Genomic DNA, 12288 nt, shown 5'->3' with positions numbered 1-12288 from the left:
GCAACTCGCTGCCTTCATACGTGCTGTGCCAACAAAACCAAAAAAAAAAAAACACTCACGATAGCTATATCATTTCTAGAAAATAATCCCCCTTATTCCCAGGGCTTCTACTACCTGATAAAGGGTGCAACTTCCTGTGTGATAAATAGAATAACAATAAAGAAACTTACTCTGTCAGGGTGAGATGACAGCTCAACTCAATCAGAACAAAAACACACTATTTTTTTTACTATTGACAACATGAGTCCTGGATATAGGCTCTAAATAACTTCTGTTTACTCACCTGACACCATGAAATAGTTTCATTTCACCTTTGGTATTGATTTGCAAGCCCTTTTCTCACACTGGGAGTTGTGTCCTTTATCACATCTACAGTAGATCCTTTAGGAATAAGGTAGATAGATACAAATAATGGAAATCTTGTAATATTAATCTCTCTTATACACTTTCCCCCACAATTTTTGCAGTGCAAACACACACACACACACACACACACACACACACACACACACACACGCACGCACCATGGATATGCCGCTGTCACTCATTGGAGCAGGTTCAAGCATCATAGAACACACAACATAGATCTGTAATATCAGAAAATTTCTGAAAGAGTAACTAAACCCTGAGGTTTTGGTTCCTGGAGCAGTTAAGACACGCCCAGTCTCTCCTATAAGATCTCCAAAGAACAATCTATGCTATTTTTACTACCTACTCACTACTATATTATGCTATACCTCTCTATTCATATCTATCTCAATCTAACCTACTTGTTACAGATTTCAGAGTCCATAGGTGCTAGTTTTTATGAAAGGGGCGGGGCCAACAGTGGTGTTTACTGACATAAGAAGCCACTAAAACATCGCAAATTACACCATTATCAGCTAATGCCAAAATTAATTGTAATAGCCGGGTTTCAACTTATAGAGGGCAGTCACACTTACATTACAATGAAATACACCAAATTGAAATACTTTTAACTAAAATGTCAAGAGTTGGACTAGGATCAATCAACAACAAGACTGAAATCAATTTGTTTTCAGTAGAAAGAAGTGGTTTATGGGGTTTAGTTACTCTTTAATGACCAGCATGTTAAACCACAACATCAGAAAATAGTTTGTCTTTGTCTTTTGTAACAACAAACATGCTAATACCCTTCATTTTCACACATTTGATACTTTTCTGATACATTATGCCTAAAAACAGCCCACAATGAGCTTTCTAATGTGTGAGACGAAGCTGGAAACTATGTGATGAATAGAAGTGGTAGCAAAGAGTGTACACACATCATCTAAACTGTCCCAGCGCTGCTGAAGTCCCTCTGAGTGCCTGCCTGTCTCTCAACAACCTCTGTAGGAACCACGGAGCCATGGATAGACACGAGTATCACAGCAGGTCCCGCTCTGCAGACCAGCGGCCCACTATAGAGCGCCATACGTCCCGTTCGCGCTCCACTGAACGCCCCCACGACTCTTCGCTCATGAGGTCCATGCCATCTCTACCATCCGGGAGGTCTGCCCCTCCCTCGCCTGCCTTGACGAGGTGTGCCCCCAGATCCAAGAGGCTGTCCAAACATAGCACTGAGGTCGACCACAGGCTTAGCTGTACAATCATTTCCCTGAAGTGCAGTTTCACTGGAGCAGAAATAATTCACTTACATGAATTATACGATTGGAGAGTTATCATGTCATAATCCACCACATTTGATCCAGTTTATTGTCTGATAGTTTGCTGTCCACTTACTTGTGACATTCTTAAAAATACCTGATCACTCAGTGGCATGATTACTGTTTGCTATATAATAATTGGTTTTTAGAAGCATAAATAAGAAACATACACATTGGTGTATAATTGTGCTCAAGGCTGCTTAAAAGTCGTGCACGTACAAATGCCCTTTCTTGTCAACTGTTGACTACGTGCACAGCAGTTAGATTTGAACTCCTATAAATAAGCTATGCATACCAAAACAAATATTCAGCTCAAACTATGATATGATTCAGTGTGATCTGCTCTACTTCTGCTAAATGTTGATACAGCTCAAACCTTTGCTCAGCTGAAGCAGTAGAGCCCTCAACCCCACCAGCCTGACTAACTCACAGAATTAACCCAAAGCAAACCAACCCATCACCCTCACCTAACCCTTCCTCTTAACACCCTCCTTCCTCACCCTCCCCACCCCCCCCCCACCCACCGTCACCACCCACCTTAACCACTTTCCGTTACGTCCTCGACGAGCAGATGTTATATTTTCCTTGACATGATCCCGGCACGACAATCCTGACTCCTTAGTTAGCCTGCCGACTGGTTCTTTTTTTTTGCACCACACTGCTCATACGCTTGTGTAAGTATAGCAGTGATGGGCTAACGTTTGGCTTTTGATTTCATCCCTAACATCACCTGATGCTGTGTATCCTGTGATGGCATTTGGTTTAATTCATTTTGGATTGATTTCTCAGTTTTTTTGGCTTTTGAGTTCAAGCCTTCCGGGAACAGTCTGAATGCATGGTCACACTGGTCTGCTGTTTCTGCATTGAACTCTTTTCTCTCTGCAGCTTGATGAGTCGACTGTACATGCAATTCACACCAGGGCATCTCTTATTGCAGCTCCGTTTGCCACAGTCGATATCTCCCCTTCACTTTCATACCATGTGCCAAAAGTCACCGCTTCGTGCATTGGTCTTGTATTTGGAGATCGACAAAGCACTGTGATCTTTACAATGGATTCTCATTTGCCTTACGTAGCCTAACACAAGTCAACAGTAAATGTAAGGTCATCTAAATCCATTCTAAGTCAAGGAGTGACTCCAGAAAATTGGAGTAGGACGAGTATTGTTTCGTCTCCCTGTGGTGGACGCACAACATTTGAAACTAATCTTCCAAGTGTTTCTTTCATAACTTTTTCCATTACCTCTCGACCCACAGGGCGCACCCTCGAAGTGGATCAGTTCAGACCAGTCCCACCAGTACACCCATGTCCAGTAGACGAGGCCGACAACTCCCTCAGCTTCCGCCCACTGGAAAGGATCGAAGTAAGCCAACTTAATGCTTTCCTCCGTCAAACTGCTGTGCATATTCTCGATGCTTAGAACTGTGCATTAAAAGCAGTTGTTGACCATTGTTGCTTAGATATGAGGTGGTGAGGTTGAATATTTGCTGAATATGAGCCACAGATTCATTCAAGTCCAAAAGTTTTTTTTTGTTCTTTTGCTCTGTCTTTTATGGGTTTTCCCTTTTTCCTCTCATTCATAACATCTCTACGTGGTTCCTTTTCCGTTTATCTCTCAGGAGATGGAGACCAAGGAACTGAGCCTTGTGAAGGTCTGTACCTGAATGTGTGGGTTTAGTCGTTCAGATTAGGGTGCGCAGATTCAGCAGCCCCTCACTTTGAACGACAAAACCTCAACTACAACAGTGGGCGGTTTGGTTCGGAGGAAGCTAGAGTAAATCTCTGTCTCTTGAACCTTCTGCCCTGCTGCAGTTGTCTTTCACAGTTCAGATGTCCTGTGTCGTGCTGTAGTTTTCTGTAGGTGTGTCTCAATCCTTTTGGCTTGTGCCTGTGTTGTGTTCGGATGCAGCATTGCCTTTGTTGGTTGGCTTTAAGTTAAATGCAAGATATTATAGCTGTTTGTCTGTTAGTTTTGGATTAATGTTTCGGACTGCTGAGACTCTTAATCTTTTTTTTTTGTCTTGATCTAAATAAGTTAAAAAGAATGAACAGAGCCATTAATATTGACTGAAGCATAAGAAATGAATCCCAGTGATAAAAACCTAAAGAGTGACTTTTGTCCCTCAGCACTCCTTGAGCTTCTGTTGTGTTGTTCTGTGGATCAATAGCTGATGAAAGCAATTGTTGTTATATTTGTGATTTTGAATGAGACTGTTTGAGAGTTGTTAGAAAATATACAGGGTTGACGCTTTAGTGTGACCAGGATGAAGAAGCAAATCTTTTTCACTGTCAGCCCATTTGGACTTTCCACGTCTGCACTATATTTCTCTCCGCAACTCTTTCTTACTCAACCCAAATTAGAAATGAAAAAGCTGCATATGCAATAAAAAGCACTTTAAACACACTTTTGTGTTTGGCAAACTGTGACGTAGTGATTTCTTGGCTAGAGGAAGTGCTCCATTCACAAAACTCCAACTTATTTGATGAGGCGTTTTTTTTTTTCTTCAGCTGAAAGTCATACGTGGGTCTGTAGTAAGATCGCTAATAGTGGCATCCAAATGCTGCACCCACTGGCTTTTTCAAAGTCAGATTTCAAGTTTCTTGGTAAGTGGAACGATAAAAACCATCCACTGTAAAGTTCCTGGTCTTCTTAGGAATAATATCATAATGTCTAAAGAACTGGATGACATGTAACCAAGTGCCAAAATGTGAAACTGAAATGCTACTTTATCATAGAGTAACTCTGTGTTGTCGTCACATATTATGCAAACGCTGATTGACTGAAATCACAAAAATGCTGATGCCTACATATAAAGGGATGCTACGTGTCTGGAGGCCAAAAGTTGATAAATGACTACAAATACCTTTCTGACATGAATCTAAAGTGCATTCATGTGATGGGTTGTGTACCGCTTTGAGACCTTTTATCTGTTTTTGTGGCTTTTTATGGCTTTCTTTGAACCAACTTCATTCTTAGTTTACTGATTTTTCCCTGCCAGATTCTCTTTTCTTTCAGTCCTTCTTTCTTTGCCTCTTTTGACTCATTCCCTCTCATCCTGCTCTTAGATCACCCTCACATCTTTGAGGTGAGGGTTGGTAATATCTAACCTTTCCCTTTAGCACCTGCAGTGCTTATATGCTGTGCAGCATATGCATTTTGAATGTGTTTATGTCCGTGTGGATGTGGACAAATGATTTTTTTCTGCGTTAAAATAACCAAAGTCTCCGTATAAACACTCGCTTCTTTGGGTTTTCTTTACTGACACTCCCTCAGAGGATTGTTGGGCTCCTGATGTTACACCAGGTGTGTTTGCGCGTGTGTGCGTATGTGTGTCTTCATTGCACCTTTATCAAAGTGAAGCTCTCCTTTGAAAACAAACCGTTTAGATTTCGTGTGTTTTGGATCACCGTGTGTGATGACGTACAGTACATTTGACTACAGGCTTGAATGAATGGCTGGACTGTTGGCACACGCTGGTGTTCCCTGCAGTTTCCACTTCCTACTTCCCATCTGTTAGTGTGTTGTGCTTTTGTTTGGCCGTGCAAGGCTGATGTTCAACATTCTCATTCAACTGACTGGGACTGTTTGAAGCTTATAATGTTAACTATTTGTGCTTTTTCAAAGGCTCCTGTACATTTTCTGTTATTTACTACAAAAACTTTTAGGACTTACTACTTTCCCTGAGTGCAAAATAATAGTCATCGGGAGGTGTCCAGTTTTCTGTTTGCTAGTTTGCACAATGAGGTGTGACAGTACGGTGAAAAGTGATGGAAGATTTCGTGCGCCAGTGTTTCATGAACGTCCATCTTTTTCCCCCCGAGCAGCGGACAATGAGGAGAAACCCCAGAGCCCTGCAGTAAATGGAAGGAAAGGCAAGTTCTCAGAGGAGGGTGACTGTGTGATTTCTGCTGTGTGAGCTGTCCCGGGTCCTCTCTGACTCTCAGTAGCAGCTTTGAGACTTGTCTTTGTAGCCTACGTGTGTGCTTCAGTCGTGATCTTCTTTGCTAAGTTCTGCAGCATCAGAGAACTTTAAACTGTTGTACTTTATAAGAACGTTTGAGATTTCCTCATATTGGCTTTGTATCGTCACAGAGCTGTAATTTGCCATCCAAGTGGAAAGTTTTTTTTCAGGAGAACTAATATTAACAGAACGCTCCTATGTACTACATACAAGCTGAGACACTGTTGCGTTTATTGGCCAGCAGAGGGAGCAAATTTCTTATTTATCATAAGGAGCTGTCCTCACGTTGAGTGCTGAACTGGCAAAGATCCTTTATTCAAGTGTTTCCCAAACTTTATTGCCCCATGTACCCTTTAACCTTTATTTATTATCACGAGTACCCTTTAGATCATGTTATACATTATTTATTTGTGTCTGCAGGCTCGTTTAAACCTGTGTCTCGTCCAACATTAACCTTGGATGTTGGCCTTTTCATTCATTTATTTCTGATGTTTTGCTCGTTTTAGTGTATTTTAAAGAGTTGTGCCACAAATTATTATTGGATGAGAAAAAAGTCTTGTGTGCATGTGAACCTCCTGAGAGGTGTTCAAGTACCCCAGTTTGGGAACCACTGTTTTATTCCTATTCACCTTTCCTCACAGTTTTATTGCCTTCCCTGATCAACAACATCATTTTTAAATTATTCTATTAAAAATGCAGTTTTTGATTAAAGAAACCTGGTGAAAGTGATGACGTAAGATTTAAAACTTTCAGGTTTGTGTGCATGTGTGTGCCCCGTAGAGGTAACATGGGAAGACCAGCAGAGAGGGCTGAATGGCTCTCTGTCTAACGGAGGGACACAGTCTCACCTGTCCTTTACCAACACAGGTTAGTTGGTTGGTTGTGAATTTTCTGCCTCTGCTGCATGAGTCGAGCTATATTCACCGCAAGTGAATCTTTGACAACGATTTTCTCTGAGTGTGCAGAAACTGCATCAATCTGCCTCATTGCAGAAAGTTAAATTATTGTAATTTAAGCAAAAGTTTTGGAAGTGAAAGAAGCAAAGGGTAGTTCATTTTAGAGTAAAAGTATACTAGAGCTAAAGGTATTTATCAAAAAAATCATATCAGGGGACGGGACCCGGATAAGCAAACTGCTTCTCTCGTCTCCTTTTTCGGCATGTACAAAAAATGTAAAAAAAAAAAAAAAAAAAAAAAAAAGTGAATGTAACCATGTCGGAAATAAACTGAATAAATAAATAAATAAAAAAAATAAATATAGTCAGTTTTCAGGGCTACTAGTTAAATAAGTTTGTAGGTAAGAATGTTTAGTGTGTGCCAGTGTTGGGGTCAATTATAATTGTAACACATAATTGATCATTAATAACAATTATGGTATAATTGTAATTGTAATTTTTTTTTTTTTAAATCTGCTACTGTCGCAATCGTAATTACGCAATTGAGTTTAGATAATTGACTTTGTTATTGTAATTGCCATGAAAATTCTATAAAAAAATGTCATTTAGAATTTAACTCAAAATTGGGGAACCATGTTACAGTTCTATGTACAGTTCTACACATATGTAGTTAATGATTATTAAAACATGTTTCATATCAAACTTTCCCACATTTTACCATTTGAAAAAAAAAACAAATAAATCCAGGTGTATACTGACACAAAAAAGGCTCAGATGTCCACACCATAAATATTAAAACCTATATTTTCATTGATTATGAAGCCTAATAAGGTAACCAATAGATAGGAAATAAAATAGATGATAGATATTTGTTTTTAGTGTAATTTACAGCTGATTTGGGACCCGCTATCATAAGAGATGCTAACAGAAAGCTAACACAAGGGGAAGGTTCACTTTTATTAGGCTATTTATTTCAGGCTCAGTCATTGTGATTAATTGTAATTGAGAACATAATTGTAATTGACTTTCTGAGGATGAAGAATTATTGTGATTTAATTGTCATTTTTTTACATGGGTATTTGAAAACGTAGTTGTAACTGAAAAATGTAATTGACCCCAACCCTGGCGTGTGCAGTGCATTATTGTATTTTAAATGTATCTTTATCTCACAAAACACTGCTGCCACCCTCAGGAATTAGTTACAACTCATATTTATATTTTAAATGAGTGTCTTTCAGAGATTGTGAAGCCTCAAACAGATTATCAAATATGTCTTATGATAGCTGTAGAAATGATCAAACAATGAGATAGTTTTCCCTACACTTTATTACATTTTTAGTAGGAAAAAGAATATCAGTTCCATGGACCATCTCTGTATATCTAGTTTTCAGCATGGATTTGCTCTGCTCAGCCTGTGGATGGCAACCTTCTCCTGATCTATTTGTGTTGTTGTGGGTGTCTTTGCAGTGCAGTGTGGAGTTTGTGTCTCTTTAACTACTCATTTAGCAGACTGAGTTGGATCAAGTACATTTCAGTGCTCTTTTTTTTTTTTTGCAAATATCTGAAAAACAAGACACTATTTTCCAGATGTTTTTGCACAGGGTTGTTTGATTCACAATTTGAGCTCAGAAGTTAATTCTCTTTTATTGCTGTTAACACTTGTGCAGCATTAACAGTTGATTTTAATTTTCTTTTCTTTTTTAATCTTGTTTTTAAATAATTGTGTATTTTTGTACTTGTTACTCCAGTGCTGTAGAGGTTTATTTTTCCTCCAGTGTGTCTTTAAACTCATCATCTGCACTTTAGGTCTCCTCATCCTCTTCTTCTTCTACTCTCTTGTGTCCGTGTAGATTTCTCCTTATCTCTGCATTTTTTTTTTTAATCGTCCCAGAAAAGCTGACGAAGCACAATGGTTGTTTTCCAGGCCGAATGTGTTTATGTTACTGTCACGCTGGGAGCTTTCTCCAGGCTCCTTGATGGTTCCTCAGCAGTCATTGTGTAGGAATAGAAGCTTACTACCTACAGTACTGTGCTTTTCTCAAAGTGGTTGTTTACTACATTCGCTCAGTGTGCAAATGGCTGTTCAGCAGCACCAGGTTATTACTTGTTTCTTCCTTCTCAGATAACTGTAATAGTTGATATTTGCTAAGTGGTAATGATAGCTTACATAATTGTACTTTATTGTCTTCCTCAAGGAGTGGTTTTAGCTTTTCATTTTATGTATTTAAATGATTTTTGAAAGAGGAAAATACTCTTAATCAGGTCATGATCTATATTGATAACAACCTTGGATCAATCTGACACTGAGAATGTTCATGTACATACCTTTAATTTAAATGTTCTACTGCACTACTTATCAATGCTCTACTGCACTATTTTCCTTTTATTATTATTATATTTTATTATTATCTTTCTTTTCTATTATTTTCCTTCTTTTATCTTATTTTTTTATTTTTATTTTGTATCTATTTAATTATTTTTTTATACTATTATTATTATTATTATTATTATCACCTTGTTATTTGCACATTCTAGTCTAACTACTGTTTATATTTATACTTATGTTTATACTTATTTTCATCTTTTCTAGCTGATTGTTTATTGTTGAAAAATTTTTGTTTTCACTATTGGAGAGAGCACAGTTGACCGAGTCAAATTCCTCGTGTGTACAACATACACTTGGCGAATAAAGATGATTCTGATTCTGATTCTGATTCTGATTCTGATAGTTTTAACTCACCATAGTTTTAGTCACCATCATCTTTTCATCTAACGAAAGGCGACATGAAAACTAAGTGCATTCAATAGTAGGATGACTCAAACTATGACCGATATGATTCATTCAAAATAAAATACATTTGTTTTTATAAGGCCAAAATTACATGGCAATTGTTTTCCAATCAGTGTGAGAATGAATGAATGAATTAGCAGAAGTAATCTTATCAGAGTTCCCCTGAATGGAAGTCTTTTTAGTTAAATCTTTAACAGTTACTTCAGATTAAACATGGCAAATGTATTTTATTAATAATAATAATACATTTTATTTGTATAGTGCTTTTACAGTGCTCAAAGACACTTTACAGGGATAAAGACGCAGTGTGTACACAAGTAAAAATGGCGGTTTTAGGTTAAAACTAAGGTAAATCCAAAAGACTGACTCAATACTACAACCAAATAGATACATTTTCAGTCAAGGTTTGTTCTTCCTTTTTTATTTATTCTTTGTCTAAAACTTTGCAAACAAAAACAGCAAAACAATCATAGCAAGAGGTGGATGACATATGCACATATCAACAGTCATTAATCAAAGAAAAGGTATTCAAATAAAAATAAATTTAAAACAAATGTACATAGTATTCTTCAGGAAAAAGTCAGAGAAGGGATAAAAAGAAGCAAAAGCTAATTTAGTTCTTCCTCTTCCTTAGTTTCAGTATATAATTTGTAGCCTAATATGTTACCTTTATCAGTTTTTCTGTTAAAGTAAATAACAATCATTGAACTATCATAGCACCGTTGTCGAGGGCATATCAACCTACAAAAAATACACAAATTATGCTTAACAATATTGTAACACGTACCACAAACAATAATGAGATAGTGGTAAGATCACTCGGTAGGTTTGTATGAGTCAAATAACATTTGTTTGTATTGTCTATTAAATATCAGTGTAGTCTTGCACAACTTTAAAGTGCCATCAAGTTTATTCCATAAATTAAAAGTTAATACAGAAATGCAAACATGTTTCAGAGTTGTGTGGATTCCTGAATAAATGAAGTTATGTTCAACCTTTTAATCTCTCATTTTAAACATGTTTTGCACATTTCTAGTCAGTCCAACGATCATAGCTGCTTTGTGTAGCACTAACACTGTTTTAAATATAACTCAACTCCAAGTCTTTGTTCTAAAATAGAGGATTGGTTTGATTCTTACAACTCTCGACACAATAAGAAAAGCATGGCAGGATTATTGCATAGTAAAGTGTATATTAAGCTCTTTGTTGTTAAAAAAAACATTTTTTATCTGTTTCTGTACTCCTTGATATTTTAGAACACACATATCTTATGTATGGTTTCCAGCAAAACTTGTGGTCGATCAAAATACATCAAAACTGGTTTCACATTCTGTACCTTTCCAATAACTACCTGGATAACTTCATTAACACTGTGTTGACATTTATTTCAACAATGGCCTTTCCTGGAGTGTCCAGCAGTGCAGTATTTGCTGATGTCAGTCTGACTGTTGTTTGTCATGTTTTGTAGCATCTTTAAATCTGCAACCAACCAAAGATGATCGCCTGCTCACCTCTTATTATTATTATTAGCTTCAGGACCTTTTCCCCTCCTGAACCTTCCTCTGTGATGCAGCAAGCCTCCTCCTCACTCTCTGAATGATCATTTGACTCTCTAATGAGATGATGTTAGCTGCCACTAAGAGATGAAAGCTAGTCAGGCAGATGTCTCACATTGTCTTTTTTTTTTTATTTTTTTATTCATGTGACACTTCATTATTCACCCTAATTGAGTACTAATTGAGCTAAATGCTAATGATTCAGTGGGAGGTATGAACGTACGGTCTGATGTGGGTGCTGTTATCATTGCTTCATCAAGTTCAGACTTTAGAATGAATATTAGACACGGAGGCTGGAGAGGAGGATGACCGATAGGTGGAATGATCAGCATGACTAAGTAGTGATACGCACCTTGTTTTAAAACCATGTTTTATATTCCTGCTAATTGTTTTTATCAGGTTTTTTTAAGATCCATTGGGTTGGTTGCAATCCTGCCTCAAAGCGAGAGGACTATAGGTCGTCCTGCGCTGTGACTGTGTGAGTGTGGTTGTGTATCTGAGTGTGTGCGACAGTGGATGCGTGTTTGTCTGTGTATGTTGGCCCTTTGATGGACTGGTGACCTGTGCCGGTATAGCTTTCACTCTGAAATAAAACATGTACACATTACAGATACTTTGAAAAGGTTAGACAATCATTTATGTTAAACGTGCAGGAGACAATTTAAACAAATAAAGGCATAGTTTAGGCTTCATAGATGAATAAATCAATCATTTGCTCAATAAAAAGGTTGAAATTTGTTTGTAAAGTTTGTGAAATGGTGGAGATGAAAACATTTGGGAGGAATAAATGTGGTGATGTTTCTTCATTTGGTGAAATACTGAATCCTGATGTCTGAGGTTAAGAGGTGTAACATGTATGCATGTGTAGTTTGGACGTAGTGGTGCTGCAGAGTTAAAAAAAAAAAAAGAAAGGGGGGACAATTAATGCAGCAAGGACGTGAGGATGAATACAATCTGAGTGTATGGAGGTAAGAGAAAAGCAGGCGTGGTGTTACATAATCTCCTCTAAGAAAATCTTGCCTCTGTGTGTGTGTGTGTGTGTGTGTGTGTTTGTCTGTGTGCATTTAAATGCACCCACTTGGCCTCTACTCAGGTGATGCCTGTATCTTTGTCAGTCTGAATTTCCTCCCTGAAGAAATCACAAGATAGTCGTCTGGTCTCTCTCTTTTGTGTGCTCGCTGCTGTGTGCTTTCAGTTTTGTGTTATTTTGTGTTTGTTTTTCACTTCCTTTCCTTTTACGTTATTGTTTTCCAGGCTGTTTCCCCACAGTTTTCCTTCGCAGACTAAAGTGACACACACTCTTTTCAGCCTCAGGTGTCAGTCTGCTTGGGAACATTAACACCTTTTTTACCGTTTCAGCTCCTTTTTTTCCTTTGGGGCACAGATCCTCCAACTCTCCTCTCCTTTTCCCTGATTTC

At 37.9% G+C, this 12288-nt stretch overlaps 1 protein-coding gene across 34 annotated transcripts in view; it reads left to right on the top strand.

Annotated features, from left to right (window-relative positions):
• rims2a (regulating synaptic membrane exocytosis 2a) overlaps positions 1 to 12288 on the top strand; it is a 174028-nt gene that overhangs the window by 122129 nt on the left and 39611 nt on the right. For 19 of the 34 annotated variants that reach the window (XM_028471132.1, XM_028471130.1, XM_028471136.1 and 16 more), the window contains 3 exons: positions 1357 to 1542; positions 2923 to 3029; positions 3286 to 3318. In XM_028471132.1, the coding sequence (XP_028326933.1) occupies positions 1357 to 1542; positions 2923 to 3029; positions 3286 to 3318 (326 nt within the window). Of the gene's footprint in view, positions 1 to 1356; positions 1543 to 2922; positions 3030 to 3285; positions 3319 to 6412; positions 6496 to 12288 lie in introns of those variants that run through there. The other 15 variants (XM_028471154.1, XM_028471150.1, XM_028471158.1 and 12 more) reach the window with 3 other exon arrangements.

The sequence above is a fragment of the Gouania willdenowi genome, chromosome 16 (genome assembly GCF_900634775.1).
Source record: "Gouania willdenowi chromosome 16, fGouWil2.1, whole genome shotgun sequence".
Taxonomy (NCBI): domain Eukaryota; kingdom Metazoa; phylum Chordata; class Actinopteri; order Blenniiformes; family Gobiesocidae; genus Gouania; species Gouania willdenowi.
This window is presented reverse-complemented; position numbering and strand designations above follow the sequence as displayed.